Raw genomic sequence first — 21,569 nt, 5'->3', positions numbered from 1 at the left:
CACTACTAGCTGTGTGAACATGGGCTGCTTACTTAGCCTCCGTGAACCCTTTTCCCCATTTGAAAACGGGGCTTGATAACAACAGTTCTTTCCACATGGAGTTGTTATGGGGATCAAATGAGATTCTCAGATAGAGCTCTGAGCCCAGCACTTGGCACACAGGAGTCGGTAAATGCGTGCTCCCTCTTCTGTTGGGACTGCCATATTCTTCATTACGACCCCAGCCCCCAGCATAAGGCCTGGCCTGCACTATGATTCTTTGGTTTAGAGATAGCTCACCCCATCTTTCCTTTCCCTTCATCAATGCTACTCAACTGATTTTGTATCATTTGTGATAGGTTTTTTAAATGTTTATTTATTTATTTATCTATGTTAGAGACAGGGTCTTGCTCTGTCACCCAGGCTGGAGGTTTTCTCTTACTGGTTGTTTTTTTTTTTTCTGGTTTTTTTTTTTTTTTTGAGACAGGGTCTCTGTATCACCCAGGCTGGAGTGCAGTGGCATGATCCCGGCTCACTGCAACCTCTGCCTCCCAGGCTTAAGTGATTCTCCCACCTCAGCCTCCCGAGTAGCTGGGACCCACAGGCGTGAACCACCATGCCGGGCTAATTTTTTTGTAGAGATGGGGTTTGGCCATGTTACCCAGGCTGGTCTCGAACTCCTGAGCTCAAGCGATCTGCCCACCTTGGCCTCCGAAAGTGCTGGGATTACAGGTGTGAGCCACCACCCTTGGCCCTTGCTGTTCCTTTGGGACTGGTTTTATGGAAACCTAATCACTGAATCATAAAAATACTTTACAAAAATAACATTGCTAACATTTTTTGAGTGCTTACTCTACCAGATACTAAGCTAAATGCTGTACATGCACCATCTCATTTAATTTTTACAACAACCCAATGCCATGATGCTGCCGATTTCATTTTAAAGGCTAAGAGAAAATAAGTGACTTAGGCAAGGTCACATAGCTAGTATAATAAATACAGTAAGGGGTTTTTTCAGTTTTTGCTCCTAAGCCACAGGACTCCAGCCTTTCTTCTGCAACATTGTTTTCTAGAGGGAAATTCCCACTCTTAATTTGAAGGAGCAGTCTGTTTTTCCTCTTGGAATGCTGAAGTTGTAGAAATATCTAGAGATACTGAAGCCATAGAAACAAAGCTGTACTGACCAGGTGCAGTGGCTGATTCCTGTAATCCCATCACTTTGGGAGGCTGAGGAAGGCAGATTGCTTGAGCTCAGAAATTCGAGACCAGCCTGGGCCACATAGCAAGACCCTGTCTCTAATTCCATTGAGCTGGAATCTAGGTGGCTGCAGCCTTTAGGAAAGGGATCTGGCCAGCTCTGCTAGAGACACTGTGCAACTTTAGTCAGGTCAGTCTGGGCCTTGGGATCTTCATCTAGACAATGAGAGCGCTGTTGCCCAAGGTCACTTTCAGTTCTAATGTTCTTTGAACTTTCCAGCATCAAGTCCTGACCCTACCATCTTATGATTTGTCTAAGAGCAGGAGTAGTGATCTCAGCACTGACATTTCTGGACCCAAGAAGTTTTTATTTTTTTTTTCAAGACGGAGTCTCGCTGTGTCACCCAGGCTGGAGTGCAGTGGCATGATCTCGGCTTACTGCAAGCTCCGCCTCCTGGGTTCACACCGTTCTCCTGTCTCAGCCTCCCGAGTAGCTGGGATTACAGGTGCCCACCACCACACCTAGCTAATTTTTTGTATTTTTAGTAGAGACGGGGTTTCACCGTGTTAGCCAGGATGGTCTCGATCTCCTGACCTCGTGATCTGCCCACCTCGGCCTCCCAGAGTGCTGGGATTACAGGTGTGAGCCACTGCGCCCGGCAGCCAAGAAGTTTTTAATAGCACGAATACCTCTGTGTCTACAGAAATGGCCGTGAGATGGGACTTTAGTGGGTTTTAATTACTCTTTTTCTTGAGTAGATTGTTTTTGTTTGAGTCAGGGTCTCACTCTGTTGCTCAGGCTGGAGTGCAGTGGCACCATCATAGCTCATTGCCACCTCAACCTCTGGGGATCAAACGATCCTCCCCCCTCAGCCTCCTGAGTAGCTGGGACTACAGGCGTATGCCACCATGCCTGGCTAATTTTTATATTTTTTGTAGAGACAGGGTCTTACTATGTTGCCGAGGCTGGTCTTGAACTCCTTGGTTCAAGCAATCCTCCCACCTTGGCCTCTCAAAGTGTTTGGATTATAGGCATGGGCCACTGTGCCTGACCTCTTGAGTTTTTTTTTGTTTTTTTTTTTTAGTCAAACATTCCAGCTTTTATATTATTGCCTCTGCTCAGTAGAAGTCATCTAGGGGCTGGGGCATTTTTGTTTTGTTTGTCTGCTTTTTAACATGTAACCTGTTCAAAGAAAATGTCATGGAGAAAAGCGCCAGTGCAAAGCAGCTAAAAGCAGAGTTGCTATTGTTGAAATCAGAGAAAGAGGCATAGGGCACTGTCCCTGGATGTTCCTGTCCCTGAGAGGGCCTCATTAGGACAGTTTACACATCCTGGAGGTAGCCCAAACTGCTTTTATATCGATGGAGAAACTGAGTCCAGAGCTGGGAAGTGACTTATCTAAGAGTTAGGGTCAAAGTTAAACCAGAATTTTTCTTTACTAAATTCTGGTCCAGTGCTGAGTTGACTATTCTTTGCTCAGTTATATAACTTAAAATCTTCCTTAACTCTTTGATCCAATGTTTTTAATATTTACAATGCAAAACAAAGGAAAAAAGTCCCATTTTTTTTTCTTTTGGCATGTTAAGAGAAAAAAATAGGGGGAGGTCTCCCATCTCCAAACAACCTTTTCTTCCTTTCAGACTTTCTTGCCTTTTCTGTTCCTCTTCCTTGGAGGTCCTTAAGGTCTCCGTCAGTCTATGTTGTTTTTAAAGATGGTGATGTCGGCTGGGCGCAGTGGCTCATGCCTGTAATCCCAGCACTTTGGGAGGCCAAGGCAGTTGGATCACCTGAGGTCAGGAGTTCAAGACCAGCCTGGCCAATGTGGCAAAACCCTGTCTCTACTAAAAATAACAAAAATTAGCCGGGTGTCGTGGTGGGTGCCTGTAATCCCAGCTACTTGGGAGGCTGAGGCAGGAGAATGGCTTGAACCCGGGAGGCATTGGTTGTAGTGAGCCGAGATCACACCTTCTGCACTCCAGCCTGGGTGAAAGAGCGAAACTCTGTCTCTAAATAAATAAATAAATAAAGATGGTGATGTCATAGTGGTTGCTCCAGAATTTTTTCCTTTTTTTGAGAATCTACGACAGTCACTGAAAGATGTCCTAATGTGTGTTGTAGGAGTGTGGGGCTGATTGTGCCAAGTTCCAGAAGAGTGAGCTAGAATTCAAGTTTAATCGGAAAGCCTTGGAGAGGCCATACACCTCGAAGCATTCCTGGGGGAAGACGTACGGGGAGCACAAACGACATCTGGAGTTCAGCCATGACCAGTACAGGGAGCTGCAGAGGTACGCCGAGGAGGTTGGGATCTTCTTCACTGCCTCTGGCATGGATGAGGTGAGTCCTCTGCTGCTCTGTCATTTGTCACTTTAGCAGACCAAGGGCCAGCAGGCAGCCTGGTGACTTCCAGCTTAGGGCCACCTCCAGCCCTTGCTCATCCTTTCTGTTCCCAACTACTGGAGAGGCTAGCAGGCGCCAAAGCCCAGTGAGAATCTGTGGGAAGGATGCCATTGTTTTAAAAACACGTTGTCTCTGGCCGGGCTTGATGGCTCACACCTGTAATCCCGGCACTTTGGGAGACTGAGGGGGATGGATCACCTGAGGTCAGGAGTTCGAGACCAGCCTGGCCAACATGGTGAAACCCCATCTCTACTAAAAATACAAAAATTAGCTGGGCATGGTGGTGCGTGCCTGTAATCCCAGTTATTTGGGAGGCTAAGGCAAGAGAATCACTTGAACCTGGGAGATGGAGGTTGCAGTGAGCCGAGATCACGCCACTGTGCTCCAGGCTGGGCAACAGAGCAAGAGTCCATCTCAAATTAAAAAAAAAAAAAAAAAAAGGCCAGGCGTGGTGTCTCACACCTGTAATCCCAGCACTTTGGGAGGCCGAGGCGGGCAGGTCACGAGGTCAAGAGATCGAGATCATCCTGGCCAACATGGTGAAACCCTGTCTCTACTAAAATACAAAAAATTAGCTGGGCGTGGTGGCATGCGTCTGTAGTCCCAGCTACTTGGGAGGCTGAGGCAGGAGAATCGCTTGAACCTGGGAGGTGGAGGTTGCAGTAAGCCGAGATTGCGCCACTGCACTCCAGCCTGGTGATAGAGCAAGATTCCGTCTCAATAATAATAATAATAATAATAATAATAATAGTAATAACAATAACAAGTTGTCTCTGGAAGTAGGGGTCAGCCACACTGGAATCCCAGAGTCCCTCCAAGCTGTAGGGACACCCCAGCTGGGCCAGGTTTCTCCCAGTAGAAAATGGTCTGGGAACCAGGGGCTGGGTGTGGTGGCTCACACCTGTAATCCCAGAGCTTTGGGAGGCTGAGCTGGAAGGACTGCTTGAGGCCAGGAGCTCAAGACCAGCGTGGGCAACACAGGGAGACCCTATCTCTACAAAAAATACAAAAATTAGCCAGGCTTGGTGGCATACTCCTGTAGTCTGGGAGGCTGAGGATTGCTTGATCCCATGTATTTGAGACTGCAGTTAGCCATGATTGGACCACAGCACTCCAGCCTGGGTGATAGAGCAAGACCCTGTCTCTTAATAAAAAAAAAAAAAAAAAAAAAAAAATAGAGCAAGGAAACCACAATTCTGGAGTCCGCTCCTTGCTGACTAGCCTTGACTGACTTGAGTAGGGGGACACTGGCACTGTCCAGAAGGGACAGGATGGTCACCGGTGGTTTTTGGCTTGGCCATGCTACATCCTGGAAGAGTACAGCTCGTGCCAGGTCTCAGGTCCCATCTGCTCTGTGACCTGCCTCCTTAAAATTCCTTCATGTGTTCTTTTGAATGTAAAAAAAATTTTAGTTATAAAAATAACATTACAGAAAGTTTAGAAAACAAGAAAAGGGAAAAAACTGACCCATAATCCCTCTATAGCAGTTCTTTTTATATATTTCCTCCTGAAGTCTTTTTATATTCTTGTTTTATTGCCTGCTGGTACTATTTAGTGAACATCGAGTTCTGTGCCTGCTTGTTTTAGTTAACATTATAGCACGAACTTTTACCCCACCTTATGCTTAAAGATTTTAATAGCAACGTAATATTTCTTTTGGTGCATGTACTATACTGTACCTAACCATTCCTTTACTTTTGGATACGGAAGTTATTTCAGTTTTTTTTTTTTTTTTTGAGACAGAGTCTCAAAAAAACTGGGGGAAGAGTATATAGGATTTCTCTGTTTTCTTTCTTACAGCTGCACGTGAATCTACCATTATCTCAAAATTCAAAGTTTAAAATTAAAGTTTCCTCAATTTTATTTTATTTTATTTATTTTATTTTTTTGAGATGGAGTCTCACTCTGTCACCCAGGCTGGAGTGCAGTGGCGTGATCTCAGCTCGCTGCAACCTCCGCCCCCCAGGTTGAAGCGATTCTCCTGTCTCAGTCTCCCAAGTATGCATGCACCACCAGGCCTGGCTGATTTTTTTTGTATTTTTAGTGGAGACAGGGTTTCACCATGTTAGCCAGGCTGATCTCAAACTCCTGACCTCAGCCAATCCGCCCGCCCCAGCCTCCCAAAGGTCTGGGGATTACAGGTGTGAGCCACCATGCCCAGCCCAGTTTTATTTTTTGTTGTTGTTTGCTTGTTTTGAGACAGAGTCTCACTGTCTCCCAGGCTGGAGTGGAGTGGTGTGATCTCAGCTTACTGCACCCTCTGCCTCCCAGGTTCAAGTGATTCTCATGGCTCAGCCTCCTGAGTAGCTGGGATTACAGGCACCTGCCACCAGGCCCAGCTAAATTTTGTATTTTTAGTAGAGATGGGGTTTCACCATGTTGGCCAGGCTGGTCTCGAACTTTTGACCTCAGGTTATCCACCTGCCTCAGCCTCCCAAAGTGCTGGGATTACAGGTGTGAGCCACTGTGGCTGGCCTAGTTTTTTTGTTTTTTGAGATGGGATCTTGTTCTGTCACCCATGCTGGAGTGCAACGATGCAGTCATAGCTTACTGCAGTCTCAAACTCCTGGCCTCAAGTGATCCTCCTGTCTCAGCCTGCTGAGTAGCTGGGACTACAGGCATGTGCCAACACACTTGGCTAATTTAAAAAAAAATTTATAGAGACAGGGTCTCACTGTGTTGCCCAGATTGATCTCGAACTCCTGGCCTCAAGTGATCCTCCCATCTAGGCCTCCCAAAGTGCTGGGATTACAGGTTTAAGCCACTGCACCCAGCCAGTTTTTTTGCGCTAATAAGTAGTGCTGAGATAGACATCTTTTCTCTGTTTGGGGTTGTTTCCTTAAGATGGCTTCTTAGAAATAGATTTTTAGGTAAAAGCTTAGAACATTTTTATGGGTCTTGAAACACTTTTTCTTTTGGTCAACCAGGTTATTTGAAGCAGACTTCTGACTCTGTGCCACTTTTCCAGTTCTAAAACATGTGTGTCGACTGAGTTGAAAGAAGCACACATGCAGCTCAGGCCAGAGATAATGGGTGGTTTAAAAAAGGAGGAAGGTGGAGAACCTAGGCCTCTAGAGAACTTGGCAGTTTCAGGCTACACTTCTGTAGACCAAATTCATTCCTTAATTCACAGCATTCGTACGCATGACATTCTTCAAATGCAGTTGTGTACTTAACAATCCTAATTCCCTATTTTTTTTTTTAAAGACGGAGTCTTGGTCTGTTGCTCAAGCTGGAGTGCAATGGCACAATCTTGGCTCACTGCAACCTCCAACTCCCGGGTTCAAGTTATTCTCCTGCCTCAGCCTCCTGAGTAGCTGGGATTATAGGCGCCTGCCACCACACGCGGCTAGTTTTTGTATATTTTTAGTAGAGATAGGGTTTCACCATGTTGACCAGGCTGGTCTTGAACTCCTGACCTTCAGTGATCCGCCTGCCTCGGCCTCCCAAAGTTCTGGGATTACAGGTGTAAGCCACCGCACCCGCCCTAATTCCCTACTTTTGAAGTACACATTATTGTTTATGAAGCATCTTCACATACAGTAATATATTTTATCCCTACAGTGCCCCATTTTACAGATGAAGAAATGGAGGACCAGAGGGGCCAGAAGTTTGTTCAGTATCACACAGTTAGGAAATGGGTCTTAAAGGTAGCAGATCTGATGCCTAGAGCAGTATGCTTTCCACAGTCCCTCAGCTGCTGCTGCCTGGCTGGCAGCCCAGGCTTCCCAGAGCGTAGACTCCCACTGTGAATGCCTGAAAGCTCAGGAGAGTCTCTGCATGCACCACGCTCGGTACCAGTTCAAGACTGAAGTTGGCTGGAGGGTCTCTGGGCCCAAGAGCTGCCTTGGGAGTGGGGACAGATTTTTTTTTTTAACCTACGTAAAAAGGTTAGTTAGATATATTGCTGATCTTCAGTTAATTACTGCCCTGCAACCTGGGGCAGGGGCCTCACTCTGCATCCAGTTTCAAATCTGAGACCTGGGTTTGCTCAAATTCAGTTCAAACTGGTGACATAGCAGCCTGCATTCAGAAAGGAATAGGTCTTGTAAGTATCAACAACAGAACCAAAGGGACATTATTGTGTTAATCCTTCTGGGCGTACTCACAGCCCAGGAGAGTTTCTGAGATTGTATGTGGTGTCCTCTAAATAAATAGGATTGTTTTTCAACAGATGAATTACAATGTTTAGCTTCTGGTGAAATAATATTATTCTTTTAAAGTGTTAGTCACTCCTGGTGCTTTTTTTTTTTTTTTTTTTTTTGAAACAGAGTTTCATTATTGTTGCCTAGGCTGGAGTGCAATGGTGCGATCTCGGCTCACTGCGACTTCCGCCTCCTGGGTTCAAGCAATTCTCCTGCCTCAGCCTCCCAAGTAGATGGGATTACAGGCGCCCACCACCATGCCCAGCTAATTTTTTTTTTTTTTTTTTGTATTTTTAGTAGAGACGGGGTTTCACCATGTTGGCCAGGCTGGTCTCGAACTCCTGACCTCAGGTGATCCACCCTTCTTGGCCTCCCAAAGTGTTAGGATTACAGGCGTAAGCCTCTGCATCCAGCTGCTTTTTTTTTTTTTTTTCCCCCTGGAGACAGAATGATAACGGTTTGGCTGTGTCTCCACCGAAATCTCAACTTGAATTTTATCTCCCAGAATTCCCACGTGTTGTGGGAGGGACCCAAAGGGAGGTAGTTGAATCATGGGGGCTGGTCTTTCCCGTGCTATTCTCATGATAGTGAATGAGTCTCATGAGATCTGATGGGTTTATCAGGGGTTTCTGCTTTTGCTTCTTCCTCATTTTCTCTTGCTGCTGCCATGTAAGAAGTGCCTTTTGCCCCCCACCATGATTCTGAGACCTGCCCAGCCATGTGAAACTGTAAGTCCAATTACAGCTTACAGCCTTCCCCAGAGTAATCACTTTGAGAAGCACTTTCATTTGGAGGACTAAGTCCTAACCTAGTTGTTAAAAATAATTAGGCTCAGTAGTTTTGTCGTCCCTCCTCCTCCATAGTTGCTTCCCCAGGACACAGTTTTTCTAAAACTTGACCATACCTAGTGTTGAATCCATAGTAAGGAGAAATGTTATGTGTGCATTTCATTGCAGTGACAATTAAAAACAATAATAACCAATCAGAGTAATGAGAAGTATATGAAGGCGGTTTCCAAAGTGTGGTTCAGGAACCCCTGGGGGATTCATGAGCCCTTTCAGGAGGTCCACAAAGGCAAAGCTATTTCCATAATGATACTCAAATGTTATTTGTCCTTTCCATCGTCATTCTCACAAGTATATAGTGGAGTTTTCCAGAGGCTAGGTGATGTGTGATGACATCATTCCTCTGGCAGCGGCTCACCTAATGGAAGGTGTGTTGTGTGTTTTTTTAAAGAACAGTTTTATTGACACACCATCCAATTCACCCAATCGAGGGTACAATTCAGTGGTGTTTAGTAATATTTACAGAGTTGTGCAACCATTAATACAATTACCGTTAGAACATTTTTTATCACCCCCAAAAGAAAAGCTACCCATTAGCAGCACTCCTCAATTGCCCCAATTCTCCCAGGCCTAGGCAACCACTTACCGATTTTTTTTTTTTTTTGAGACAGAGTCTCACTCTATTGCCCAGGCTGGAGTGCAGTGGTAGGATCTTGGCTCACTGCAACCTCCACCTCTCAGGTTCAAGCAATTCTCCTGCCTCAGCCTCCCGAGTAGCTGGGATTGCAGTCATGCACCACCCTGCCCAGCTAATTTTTGTATTTTTAGTGGAGACAGGGTTTCACCATGTTGACCAGGCTGATCTTGAACTCCTAACCTCAGGTGATCCACTTGCCTCGGCCTCCCAAAGTGCTGGGATTGTAGGTGTGAGCCACTGCGTCCAGCCTCAAATTTCTGTCTCTATAAATTTGCCTATTCTGGATATTGCATATAAATAGAATCATACAATATGTGGTCCTTCGAGCCTGACTTCTTTCATATAACATTGTGTTTTCATTTATGTTGTAGCATATATCAGTACTTCATTTCTTTTTTTGACTAACTCATAATTCAATTTTATGGCTATACTACATTTTATTTACCCATTTGTCAGCTGGTGGACATTTGGGTTGTTTCTACTCTTTGGCTGTTATGAATAATGCTGCTATGAGCTTTTATGTACAGGTTTTATATGGACATGTGTTCATTTCTCTTCGGTATTACATATATGAGTGGAATTGCTGGGTCACCTGGTAACTCTATGTTTAACTTTTTTGAGGAACTGCCAGACTGTTTGCCAAAATGGCTGCACCATTCCCGCCAGCAGGGTTTGATGGTGCCAGTTGCTTCACATCCTCATCATTTGTGATTACCTCCTGATTCTAGCCATCCTAGTGGATGTGACATGGTGTCTCACTGTGGTTGTGATTTGCATTTCTCTGATGCATCTTTTCATGTGTCTGTTGGTCATCTGCATATCTTCTTTGGAAGAATGTCTATTCAGATCCTTTGTCAGTTTTAAGAATTGGATTATTTTTCTTTATATATTCTTTTGAAATTTAATTATTTTTTCATGTATAGCCTTCCAATGAATTGTCTTTATATATTTTAAGTACAAGTCCTTTAGTAGATAAATGATTGTAAAATACTTTCCTAGTCTTTGGGTTGTCTTTTTCACTTTCTTTTTTTGTGTGAGATACGGTCTTGCTCTGTCGCCCAGGCTGGAGTGCAGAGTGATGCAATATCGGCTCACTGCAACCCTGGCCTCCTGAGCTCAAGCAATCCTCCCACCTCAGCCTCCTAAGTAGCTAGGACTATAGGCATGCGCCATCAGACTCAGCTAATTTTTGTATTTTTTGTAGAGACAAGATCTCACTATGTAGCCCAGGCTGGTCTCAAACTCCTGAGCTCAAGCGAACAGCCAACCTTGGCCTCCCAAAGTGCTGGGATTACAGGCATGAGCCACCATGCCTCGCCCTTTTTCACTTTCTTGATAGTGTCCTCTGAATTACAAACATCTTTAATTTTGATGATGTCCAAATTATCTTTTTTTCTTCTTGTGTTTGTCTATTTATATGTTTAAAAATTTCTCATTTATTTTTATTTTTGAGACAGGGTTACACTCTGTCACCCAGACTGGAGTGCAGTGGTATAATCTCAGCTCACTACAACCTCCAACTCCCGGGTTCAAGTGATTCTCATGCCTCAGCCTCCCAAGTAGCTGGGATTACAGGCGCACACCACCATGCCCAGCTAATTTTTTTTTGTATCTTTTGGTAGAGACGGAGTTTCACCTTGTTGGCCAGGCTGGTCTCGAACTCCTGACCTCAAGTGATCTGCCTTCCTCGGCCTCCCAAATGCTAGGATTACAGGTGTCAGCCACCTCACCCAGCCATTTTTAGCTTTTTTTTTTTCTTTATTTCTCAGTTTTAAACCACAATGTGATATCACTGCACAGCTGTCAGTATCGTTAAAGTAAAAAGTGGTTGGCTGGATGCAGTGGCTCACTCCTGAAATCCCAGTACTTTGGGAAGCTGAGGTAGGAGGGTCGCTTGAGGCCAGGAGTTCAAGACCAGCCTGGGCAACAATAGCAAGACCCCATCTATTAAAAAAAAAAAAAAAAGCCAGGCATTGTGGTGTGTGCCTGTAGCCTCAGCTGCTTGGGAGGCTGAGGCAGGAAGGCGGGAGGCTTCCTTGAACCCAGGAGCTTGAGGCTGTGGTAAGCCATGATTGCACCAGTGAACTCCAGACTCCAGCCTTGGCAAAAGAGTGAGATCCTGTCTCTAAAAAAAAAAAAAAATTGATAACACCACATGGTGTCAAGGATACAAAGAAAATAGATCATTCATATATTGCTGGTGGGAATGTAGAATGATCCAATCACTCTAGAAAACAGTATGGCAGTTTCATTCCTTCTTTTTTAAACAGCTTTATTGGGACATAATTCATATACTGGATAATTCAACCACTTAACGTAGACTGGGAGTTTCTTATAAAGCTAGATAATGTGTTTATCATATGACCCACCAGTTGTCATTTGGTAATTTATCCCCAAAGAAATGAAAACTTAACATTCATACAAAAACCTGTATGTGAGTGTCATTACAACTTTTATTCTTAGTAGCTCAAAACTAGAACAAGCAAAATGTTCGTTAGTGGGTGAATGGTGAAACAAACTGTAGTACATGCATACCGTAGAGTACTACTCAGCAATCAAAAGGAATGAACTATTTTTCTTTTTTTTTTGAAACGGAGTCTCACTCTATTGCCCAGGCTGGAGTGCAGTGGTGTGATCTCGGCTCACTGCAACCTCCACTGCCCGGGTTCAAGTGATTCTCCTTCCTCAGCCTCCTGAGTAGCAGGGATTACAGGCACATGCCATGGTGCCCGGCTAATTTTTGTACTTTTTGCAGAGATGGGGTTTCACCATCTTGGCCAGGCTAGTCTCAAACTCCTGACCTTGTGATCCACCCACATCGGCCTCCCAAAGTGCTGGGATTACAGGCGTGAGCCACCGCGCCCAGCCAGGAATGAACTATTGATGCGTGCAGCAGCCTGGATGCATCTCAAGGAAATGATGCTGAGTGAGAAAGCAGCATATGCAGAAGGGAACATACTGTACGATTCTGCTTCCATGACATTCTGGAAATAACAGAATTATGACAGTGGAGAACAGATGAGTAGTTGCCAAAGGTTAGTAAGGGAAGGGGATGTGGTTATAAAGGGGTGACATGAAAGATCCTTGTAGCAGTGGCATCATGGTACCTTCTGTATGGTGACCGTGGCAGTGGTCACATGAGTCTGTGCATGGGGTAAAATTGCATAGAATTAAATATAGGCACACAGAAATGAATACTTGTAGAAATGGTGAAATCTGAATAAGATTGGTTGACTTTGTCAATGTCATTCACCCAGTTGTGATATTGTACTATAGTTTTACAAGACATTACCATTGGGGGAAACTGGGGGAAGAGTATATAGTATCTCTCTGTGTTCTTTCTTACAGTTGCACCTGAATCTACCATTATCTCAAAATTCAAAGTTTAAAATTAAGAAAAGATTCCTCTATTTTATTTTATATTTTATTTTTTGAGACAGAGTCTCGCTGTCACGCAGGCTGGAGTGCAGTGGCACGATTGTGGCTCACTGTAACCTTCGCCTCCCAGGTTCAAGCAATTCTCCTGCTTCAGCCTCCCAAGTAGCTGGGACTACAGGTGTATGCCACCATGCCCAGCTAATTTTTGTATTTTTAGTAGAGACGGGGTTTCACCATGTTGACCAGGCTGGTCTTGAACTCCTGACCTCAGGTGATCTGCTTGCCTCAGCCTCCCAAAGTGCTGGGATTGCAGGTGTGAGCCTCCGTGCCCGGCTTTCATTTTAAATTTTTATTTTATTTATTTATTTCACTCTGTTGGCCAGGCCGGAGTGCAATGGCGTGATCTTGGCTCACTGCAACTTCTGCCTCCTGGGTTCAAGAGATTCTTGTGCCTCAGCCTCCTGAGTAGCTAGGATTATAGGTACCCGCCACCACACCCGACTAATTTTTGTATTTTTAGTAGAGATGAGGTTTTACCATTTGGCCAGGCTGGTCTCAAACTCCCGACCTCAGGTGATCCGCCCACCTTGTCCTCCCAAAGTGCTGGGATTACAGGCATGAGCCATCGCGCCTGGCCACAATTTTAATTTTTAATTCAGCAAATACGAATAAATAAAACCACATCAAAAAATAAAAATAAAAAAGATCTGCAGACTCTTTAGTAATTTTTTTTTTTTTGAGACAGGGTCTCACTCTGTTGCCCAGGCTGGAGAGTAGCGGCACAATCATAGCTCATAGCTCACCGCAGCCTTGATGGCCCAGGCTCAAGCGATCCTCCCACCTCAGCCTTCTTAGTAGCTGGGACTACAGGTCCATGCCACCACAACCAGCTAATTTCTAAATTTTTTTGTAGAGATGGGGTCTCCCTATGTTGCCCAGGCTGGTCTTAAACTCTGGGCCTCAAACAGTCTCCCACCTCGGCCTCCCAAAGTGCTAGGATTACAGGTGTGAGCCACTGCACTTGGCCTCCTTAGTAATTTTTAAGAATTTGAAGATGAAAACATTTGGGACCCCATGCTGAATGCTGTATACACATACCCCAGCTGTGTGGTGTGTACCTGGCTATATGATGGCACGACTATATGGTACACACCTCAGCTGTACGGTACATACCCCCGACTGTATGATGCACACCCCAGCTCTGTGGTACACACCCTGCTGTGTGGCCCATACCCGGGCTATATGGCCCAGTGGCCAAGCGAATGGACTCTAGGGTCAGATTTTAAGTTTGAATATGGCTCTGCCTGTCATTTCTGGTATATCCATGTGGAGGTTATTTAACCTTTTTGTGCCTGTTTTCTTCCGTTGTAAAGCGGGCTTCCTAGCAGAACCCATCTGGGAGGGAAAGTGAAGATTAAATGTGATCGTTAATATAAAGCATAGTACACAATCAGTATTCAGTGAATATCAGTTACAATTAAGGAAAGCAACCTGGGCTAAGGGCTAGGACATCTGGGTACTTGCAGGCTGGGACATCTGGGTACTTGTCCTGGCTTTGCCCTTAACTCTCAGTGTGACCTTGGTGAGCCCCTTCCCTGCCTGGGCCACCATTTCCTTTTCCGTGTGTGACCAAGCTACCATCCAGTGGTTCTCTCTATTCTGATGTCCTGAGTCAGCACAGAACCAGGGAAGATGTCATCAAGGTGACTTGCACCTGGATTGGAGACTTTTCTGCTTCCGTCCACGTTTCCTGGAAATGCAAGCTCCCTGAGCTCCTGGATCCGACCTAGGAGAAAGGTGCCTCCTTGCCCCTGTGAGGCTGCCAAGGCGGAGTCACTTCTTTAGGCCATGCCCTGCAGGTGGCATCGGTTGAGAACCCGGAGCGGTTGGGTGATAGGGAGGAGTCTGGTGTTTGTAGCGGGGCTTCCTTCTTGGTTTTCCTTCCCTCTGCTCCCCAGGCAGCCCATTTGCTTGGTGTCTGTGATGTGTGTTTTAGAGTCAGGCTCTCTGAGCTCAGCTCCTGGTGCTCACACTCTGTGTGGCTTGGGCTCCTCATGTAACCTTGGAGCCGCAGTGGCCCCCGTCTGTAAAAACAGGATTGTTAAGATGCCCCTGGGGCTATCTGGAGGATTCAGGGAGCTAAGCCCGTGGGGTGCCAGCACAGGGCCAGGTCTGCACTCACCCAGCGATGGCTGTTCTGTGACTCAGAACCCTTTGGAGTTTTTCTGCTTCAGCCTATTTGGGCAGGTAGGTTCCTCTGGATGAGGAATGCCATTTGTCCCCAGCTAGTCCCCTGCCTGACATAGGGCACAGGCAGTGAGGGAAAGTGCATTTTTTTTTTTTTTGAGACGGAGTCTCGCTGTGTCGCCCAAGCTGGAGTGCAGTTGTGCAATCTCTGCTCACTGCAACCTCCACCTCACGGGTTCAAGCAGTTAGTTCTCTGCCTCAGCCTCCCGAGTAGCTGGGACTACAGGTGCCCGCCACCATGCCCAGCTAATTTTTGTATTTTTAGTAGAGACGGAGTTTCACCATGTTGGCCAGGGTGGTCTTGAACTCCTGACCTCATGATCCACCCACCTCGGCCTCCCAAAGTGCTGGGATTATAGGCGGGAGCCACCGTGCCCGGCAGGAAAGTGCATTCTTTAAGAGCCTTTACAAGAGTTAATTTACCTTGCCATCTGTCAAACTGTTGGAGGTAGATTGGTTCCTTGTTCTGTATTTACCTAGCAAGTGGCTCCCAGTGTTTACCTACCCTAACTTCCCTATAGAAACAGGCATTTATTGAGTGCATATTTTCTCCACACTGTATGCTGTTCTAGGGCGTTCTCTGTGTGCTGAGGAAAGGTTAAGGTGTGGCAGAATTTTATTAAGGCCAAGAAAACCGTCAGGGCTTCTGGTTGAAAGTTGCACCAAGGCTGTGGAACTCAGGTGAAACAGCAGAATGTCTTTAGTCTAAAAGGAAAGTTCTATTGAGAAGGCAAATGGAAGCCATGACCAAAGAGGTGACTCCTGAGGGACATGCTCTCCTCACACACAGTAGCCATCCCAGCAAAGCCGCCCTTCCCTCCAGCACCTGCCTCTGTCCTAGGCACGGTGCCCTCTGACAGGCTGCTGCCCTGAGGCTGGCCCAGCCTATTTGTGGCTACACCCTTCCCCTGACTCCCTGTTCTCCCCAGCTCATCACCATGGGCTTTTTTTTTTTTTTTTTTTTTTTTTTTGAGACGGAGTCTTGCTCTGTCACCCAGGCTGGAGTGCAATGGCATGATCTTGGCTCACTGCAACCTCCACCTCCCAGGTTCAAGTAATTGTCCTGCCTTAGCCTCCCGAGTAGCTGGGATTACAGACACACACCAACACGCCGGGCTAATTTTTGTATTTTTAGTAGAGACAGGGTTTCGCCATGTTGGCCAGGCTGGTGTCGAACTCCTGACCTCGTGATCTGCCCGCCACGGCCTCCCAAAGTACTGGGATTACAGGCGTGAGCCACCACGCCTGGCCTGGCCTTCTTTTTTTTTTTTTTAATCCTGAAGGATCCAAAAACTGAGGGGAGAGGAAGGGACTTTAGAAAAATCTCAGCTCCACTCCTCTCTTTCCTTACCCCTGACTCAGATCAGCAGTTCCCAGAGTGTCCCACAGGACACAGTACAGAAATGGGGTTCTGTGGGCACGTGTTGTCCACCCTCATTCATTAATTGATTTAGAATCAATAAAGGGTTTTTTGGTTTATTTTTTGTTTTGTCACCCAGGCTGGAGTGCAGTGACACGACCTCAGCTCAGTGCAGCCTCAACAACCTGGGTTCAAGCAATCCTCCCACTTCAGCCTCCTGAGTAGCTGGGACTGCAGGCACACACCACACACCCGGCTAATTTTTATATGTTTTGTAGAAACGGGATTTCGCCATGTTGCCTAGGCTGGTGTCAAACTCCTGGGCTAAAATGATCCTCCTGCCTTGGCCTCCCAAAGTGCTGGGATTACAGGCATGAGCTACTGTGCCTGGCCAGAATTAATAAAGTTCTGAGTCGAATAAGTTTGGGAAACACTGGGTTTGGAACTCAGCTAAGTTGATTTACTGGGACCCTCTAAGAAGGCATTAAGGCAGGGTAGTGTTTCTCCCAAACGAGGCTATCCATGGGACCCATTTCTGCATGCTGAACTCAGCTGGGAGCCCGAGGAGAGTTGTACATGCCTGAGGTCCCTTCAGACTCCCACAGACTTTGTGCTATGGGGCAGGAGGGAGAGAGGAGTGCTGAGGCTGCTGGGCTGCATGGAACCCCAGATAGAGAGGGAACCCGATAGCAGGGTGGGCAGGCTAGAGGAAGTCAAGGAGTCCCTGAAGAGAAAGGGGTCACCAGTTGCTGAACCAGCCTGTAGTAGCCCCTAGGCACAGCGATACTGTCTTAGGGCTGAAAGTTAGGATCTTCCAGATTACTCAGATTCCCTTTGCCCGATGGCTCTGAGTGGCAGTTTTCTAAATGGCCACTGGGTGGCGCTGGCTCCCCAGGAGGCGGCAAAATGAGGCGCCCCTTCCCTTTCCAGCAGGAATTGGCCTTTTTCTTTACTTGAAAATTACAGAATTCCATGCAGATTTTACAGCCTCTGTAGGTAAGCTTTCACAAGGTGTTTTTCTGCACTTGTCCCCCCTCCTTGCCCCGATCGCTCTGCCCCTCTCTTGGGGGGGTTCCTGCTTCTGTTTATGCCCTGGTGGGCCACACCACACTCCCACAAGATGAACATTATACAAAAGAAAACTCAGTGGAAGGTTCCTTCTTTAAACAGAAAGCACTCTCTTCATCTGCCAAATGAAGTGAGAAGGGTAGGAAAATTAGATTTTATTGAAAAAATATATTTAAAACTGATGTTTTTTCAGTTCTGTCTTAGGGCTAGTTAGCAGTGTTATGAGACACAAACAGGAAGGAGTGAGGTGGAAAGGTATGGAAGGTACTGGGCATGGCAGCTGAAGCTTGCAACCCCAGCGCTGTGGGAGGCCAGGGTGGGACAACTGCTTGAGGTCAGGAGTTTGAGAACAGCCCGGGCAACATAGCAAGACCCCATCTCCACAGCAAATTAAAAAAAAAAAAATTAGCCACATGTGGTGGCACGTGCCTGTGGTCCCAGCTACTTGGGAGACTGAGGCAGGAGGATTGCTTGACCCCAAGAGTTTGAGACCAGTCTGGGCAACATAGCAAGACCCCGTCTCTACCACAAAAGAAAAGAAAAAGATGGAAGGGGAAAAGAGAAGAGTTAAAAATAAAGCAGAGAGGAAGAGCAGTGAGAAAGGTGAAGGAAGGGAGGAAAGGAAGGAAACGGGAGGGAGGGAAGGAAAGGGAGGAAGGGAGGGAGGGAGGAAGGAAGGGAGGGAGGGAAGGAGAGAGGAAGGGAGGGAGGTTGGTTGGTCCGTCGGTCGGTCGGTCCTAGACCAATCAGAGTTTGCATTTCATTTCAGCAACTTCCCTGGGAGAGGGAAAGATTTGTGCCCATGTGATCAAGTGTGAGAAACTCACTAGGCCCTAACTTATTTCTGAGTCACCATTCAGAGACATTGATTTTTTCGACTTTTGATTTCCAACTTCAAAACAAAACAAAGGGACTCAAGAAAACTTTTGAAGGTGATGTGTATGTTTATTACTCTTGTGCTGATGGTAGCAGTAGTGTATACTTAAGTCCCAACTCACCAAATTACATTATGTGCAGTTTTTAGTATATCAATTACACCTTACTGAAGCTGGAAAGAAATGATAATAAAAAGTTTTTGAGTTCTTATAATTTGACAGCAAACTGAGATTTTACTCTTATAACTTGTGATCCACTGATTCCTTCAGCTAGCATTTGCTGACATTTACCATTTCCTGAGTCTTGTTGATGAATACTAGAGAAGGATGTTGAAGAGCACTAAATAGGTAACCTCAAGCAGTGACGTTATATCTGAAAAAAGTGACTGAGGTTCACTTTTAAGTAGGCAGCGTGCTTTGAGGCCTGAAAGGGCTCGGGTTGAATGGGCCCTGCCAGCCATGGATCCTTATGTAGAGGCTGGGCAAAAAAATGCTCCATTTTCCCCCTTTCACCAAGAATTGAAATAGCCCCTTTTCCTGCTCGTTTGGCCGAGTAGAAGGGAAAGCCTTTGAGGCTATTCATGTTTTCACTGCCTGGTTTTCTGGGTCAGGATTAGGTCATGACCGTTTCATGTTTGTTCATTTGGCCTTGGGCCCCTGGGGCAGGTAGGGTCTGGCCAGGGGAAAGGTTCTTTTCCAGATTCTTTTTTTTTTTTTTTTTTTGAGACGGAGTCTCGCTCTGTGGCCCAGGCTGGAGTGCAGTGGCATGATCTCAGCTCACTGCAACCTCCGCCTCCCAGGTTCAAGTGATTCTCCTGCCTCAGCCTTCTGAGTAGCTGGGATCACAGGTACCCGCCACCACACCCGGCTTATTTTTATATTTTTAGTAGAGACGGGGTTTCACCATGTTGGTCAGGCTAGTCTCAAACTCCTGACCTCAGGTGATCCGCCCGCCTTGGCCTCCCAAAGTGCAGGCATGAGCCACCGCGCCCAGCCCTTTTCCAGATTCCTGTAGCCAGCAAAGACCAGCACCAAACGTTTGTTGGGGTAATGGATGGGTGGATGCAAATGAATGTTTGCATTTGAATGAAATGACTGAGAACAAATCTTTGCCTGCTTTCAAGTTGCTGAGCGTCCCTCTACTGCCTAAGATGAGGGGTTTTTCTATTTGTATGTTATTCCTCGCCTGTCATAACAACAGTGTTTTTGGACAATGGTGAAAAGGAGCTCCCTCTTTGATTTTTGTAGATGGCAGTTGAATTCCTGCATGAACTGAATGTTCCATTTTTCAAAGTTGGATCTGGAGACACTAATAATTTTCCTTATCTGGAAAAGACAGCCAAAAAAGGTAAGTGTCTAATTTTTTACTTAAAATCGAAGGGAGTCCAAACCTTCATATTTTTACTCCCCTCATGGTGGCCCACTTTCAGGCAGATTTCATGAAGACAAATTTTAGCCTCTTTTCATTTTTTTAAATAGAGACAGGGTCTCGCTGTGTTGGCCAGGTTGGTCTTGAACTCCTGGCCTAAAGCAATCCTCCCATCTCGACCTCCCAAAGTGCTAGGATTACAGGCATGAGCCACCGTGCCCTGCCAGAAACCTCTTTTCAATCAGCCTGTACTTCCATTTTTTGTAAGCTAAGTTGAAAGAAAATGAATTAAGGATATGACAGTTTTTATAAGACATTTAGAAATTCTTTTTAAGAATTTTTTTTTTTTTAATAGAGACAAGGTCTGTCTATGTTGCCCAGGTTGGTCTTGAACTCCTGGATTCAAGTGATCCTCCTACTTCGGCCTCCCAAAGTGTTGGGATTACAGGTGTTAGCCACTGCACCTGTCCTAGAAAATTTTTTAACTAAAATTTATAAGAAATTAAGGATATGACAGTATATATAAAACCTAGCTGGGTATGGTCGTGCATTACTGTGGCCCCAGCTACTCGGGAGGCTGAGGTAGGAGGATTGCTTGAGTTTGAGACCGCAGTGGGACATGATCATGTAAAGTGGTTTTACAACATGAACAATTTCATTTGATTCCTCATAACACTCCTAGGACTGAAACAGGTCATGATTATGATGCTTGATACTTATTTCACAGGGGAGGCCTCTGAGACTCAGAGACGGACAGTACTCTGCCCAGGCACAGCTAGAAGTGGCAGCTCCGCACCTCACATTCACTCACACTCTTGAATCAGCACTCATTCTACTGTACTGCCATGGTATACAACCTATTAATCAGATGAGATACTCATTTTCCTCTTGGCAGTGTGAAATTCCTCTGCCTCTTTAATTCAGTTCCTTTTGCTCAAGAACACTGTCGGGGGGCAGAGGGGAGCCCACCTTTCCTATGGCCGAGGGCAGGAACCCAACAAGCTCCTCTCTGTTCCCCCACAGGGGCTGGCACAGTGTTTTAAGAGATGTCTGTGGAGTTCAGTTGAATGATGAGACCAGCAGTTGGGATGTGTTGGGGAGAGTCAGAAGCTCTAAAGAGAAAGTGCTGATGGTGTTGGTGCTGGATTACTCAGGTCGCCCAATGGTAATCTCCAGCGGGATGCAGTCAATGGACACCATGAAGCAAGTTTATCAGATCGTGAAGCCCCTCAACCCCAACTTCTGCTTCTTGCAGTGTACCAGCGCATACCCGCTCCAGCCTGAGGACGTCAACCTGCGGGTCATCTCGGTGAGCAGGAGGGAGGGGGTTCCCTTGTTGGGCCATTTACTATGGGGAAGACGTAGTCTTTTGTATAACCAAAATTCTAACAAACCATGGCATACTTTATAATTTGAACATCCTTTGACAGTCTTGCTGTTACCAAATCAAATTCGAGCTAAGCAGTTGAGGAAGCACATACATTCTAAAGAGGGTGACTGTAAATGAAATTTTCTTGGCCAGGCGCGGTGGGTCATGCCTGTAATCCCAGCACTTTGGGAGGTCGAGGTGGGCAGATCACCTGAGGTCAGGAGTTCGAGACTAGCCTGGCCAACATGGTGAAACCCCTTCTTACTAAAAATATAAAAATTAGTCAGGCATGGTGATGCGTGCCTGTGGTCCCAGCTACTCAGGAGGCTGAGGCAGGAGAATCGCTTGAATTCAGGAGGCAGAGGTTGCAGTGAGCCGAGATTGCACCACTGCACTCAAGCCTGGGTGACAGAGTGAGACTCTCAGGGAAAAAAAAAAAAAAAAAGTCTGTCTGTCAACAGACATTTGGGATGATTTTACCTTTTGGCTATTGTGAATGATGCTGCTATGAACACTAGTGTACAGATAAATATTCATCTTTTTTCATACTAAGTTATAGGAGGCCTTCTTGAAACTTCCTGGCTTTTTCTGCTTTATTTGCTGACTCTCTTATTTTCTAATGCTGAGCATCCCTGAGGCTCAAACTAGTTATAGTGACAGGCTTGAGGGAAATTACTCTCTCCCAGGATCTTGCCTACTCAG

At 45.9% G+C, this 21,569-nt stretch overlaps 2 protein-coding genes across 2 annotated transcripts in view; one reads left to right on the top strand and one right to left on the bottom strand.

Annotated features, from left to right (window-relative positions):
* The window catches only part of TRIM14 (tripartite motif containing 14), an 81,314-nt gene that overhangs the window by 19,199 nt on the left and 40,546 nt on the right, over window positions 1-21,569 (bottom strand). The window lies entirely within an intron of this gene.
* The window catches only part of NANS (N-acetylneuraminate synthase), a 34,037-nt gene that overhangs the window by 8,513 nt on the left and 3,955 nt on the right, over window positions 1-21,569 (top strand). The window contains exons 3-5 of the mRNA XM_008974061.5: window positions 3,296-3,511; window positions 19,378-19,477; window positions 20,653-20,807. Coding sequence (XP_008972309.1) covers window positions 3,296-3,511; window positions 19,378-19,477; window positions 20,653-20,807 — 471 coding nt within the window. The remainder of the gene's footprint in view (window positions 1-3,295; window positions 3,512-19,377; window positions 19,478-20,652; window positions 20,808-21,569) is intronic.

Source organism: Pan paniscus, chromosome 11, assembly GCF_029289425.2.
Source record: "Pan paniscus chromosome 11, NHGRI_mPanPan1-v2.0_pri, whole genome shotgun sequence".
Lineage (NCBI taxonomy): Eukaryota > Metazoa > Chordata > Mammalia > Primates > Hominidae > Pan > Pan paniscus.
This window is presented reverse-complemented; position numbering and strand designations above follow the sequence as displayed.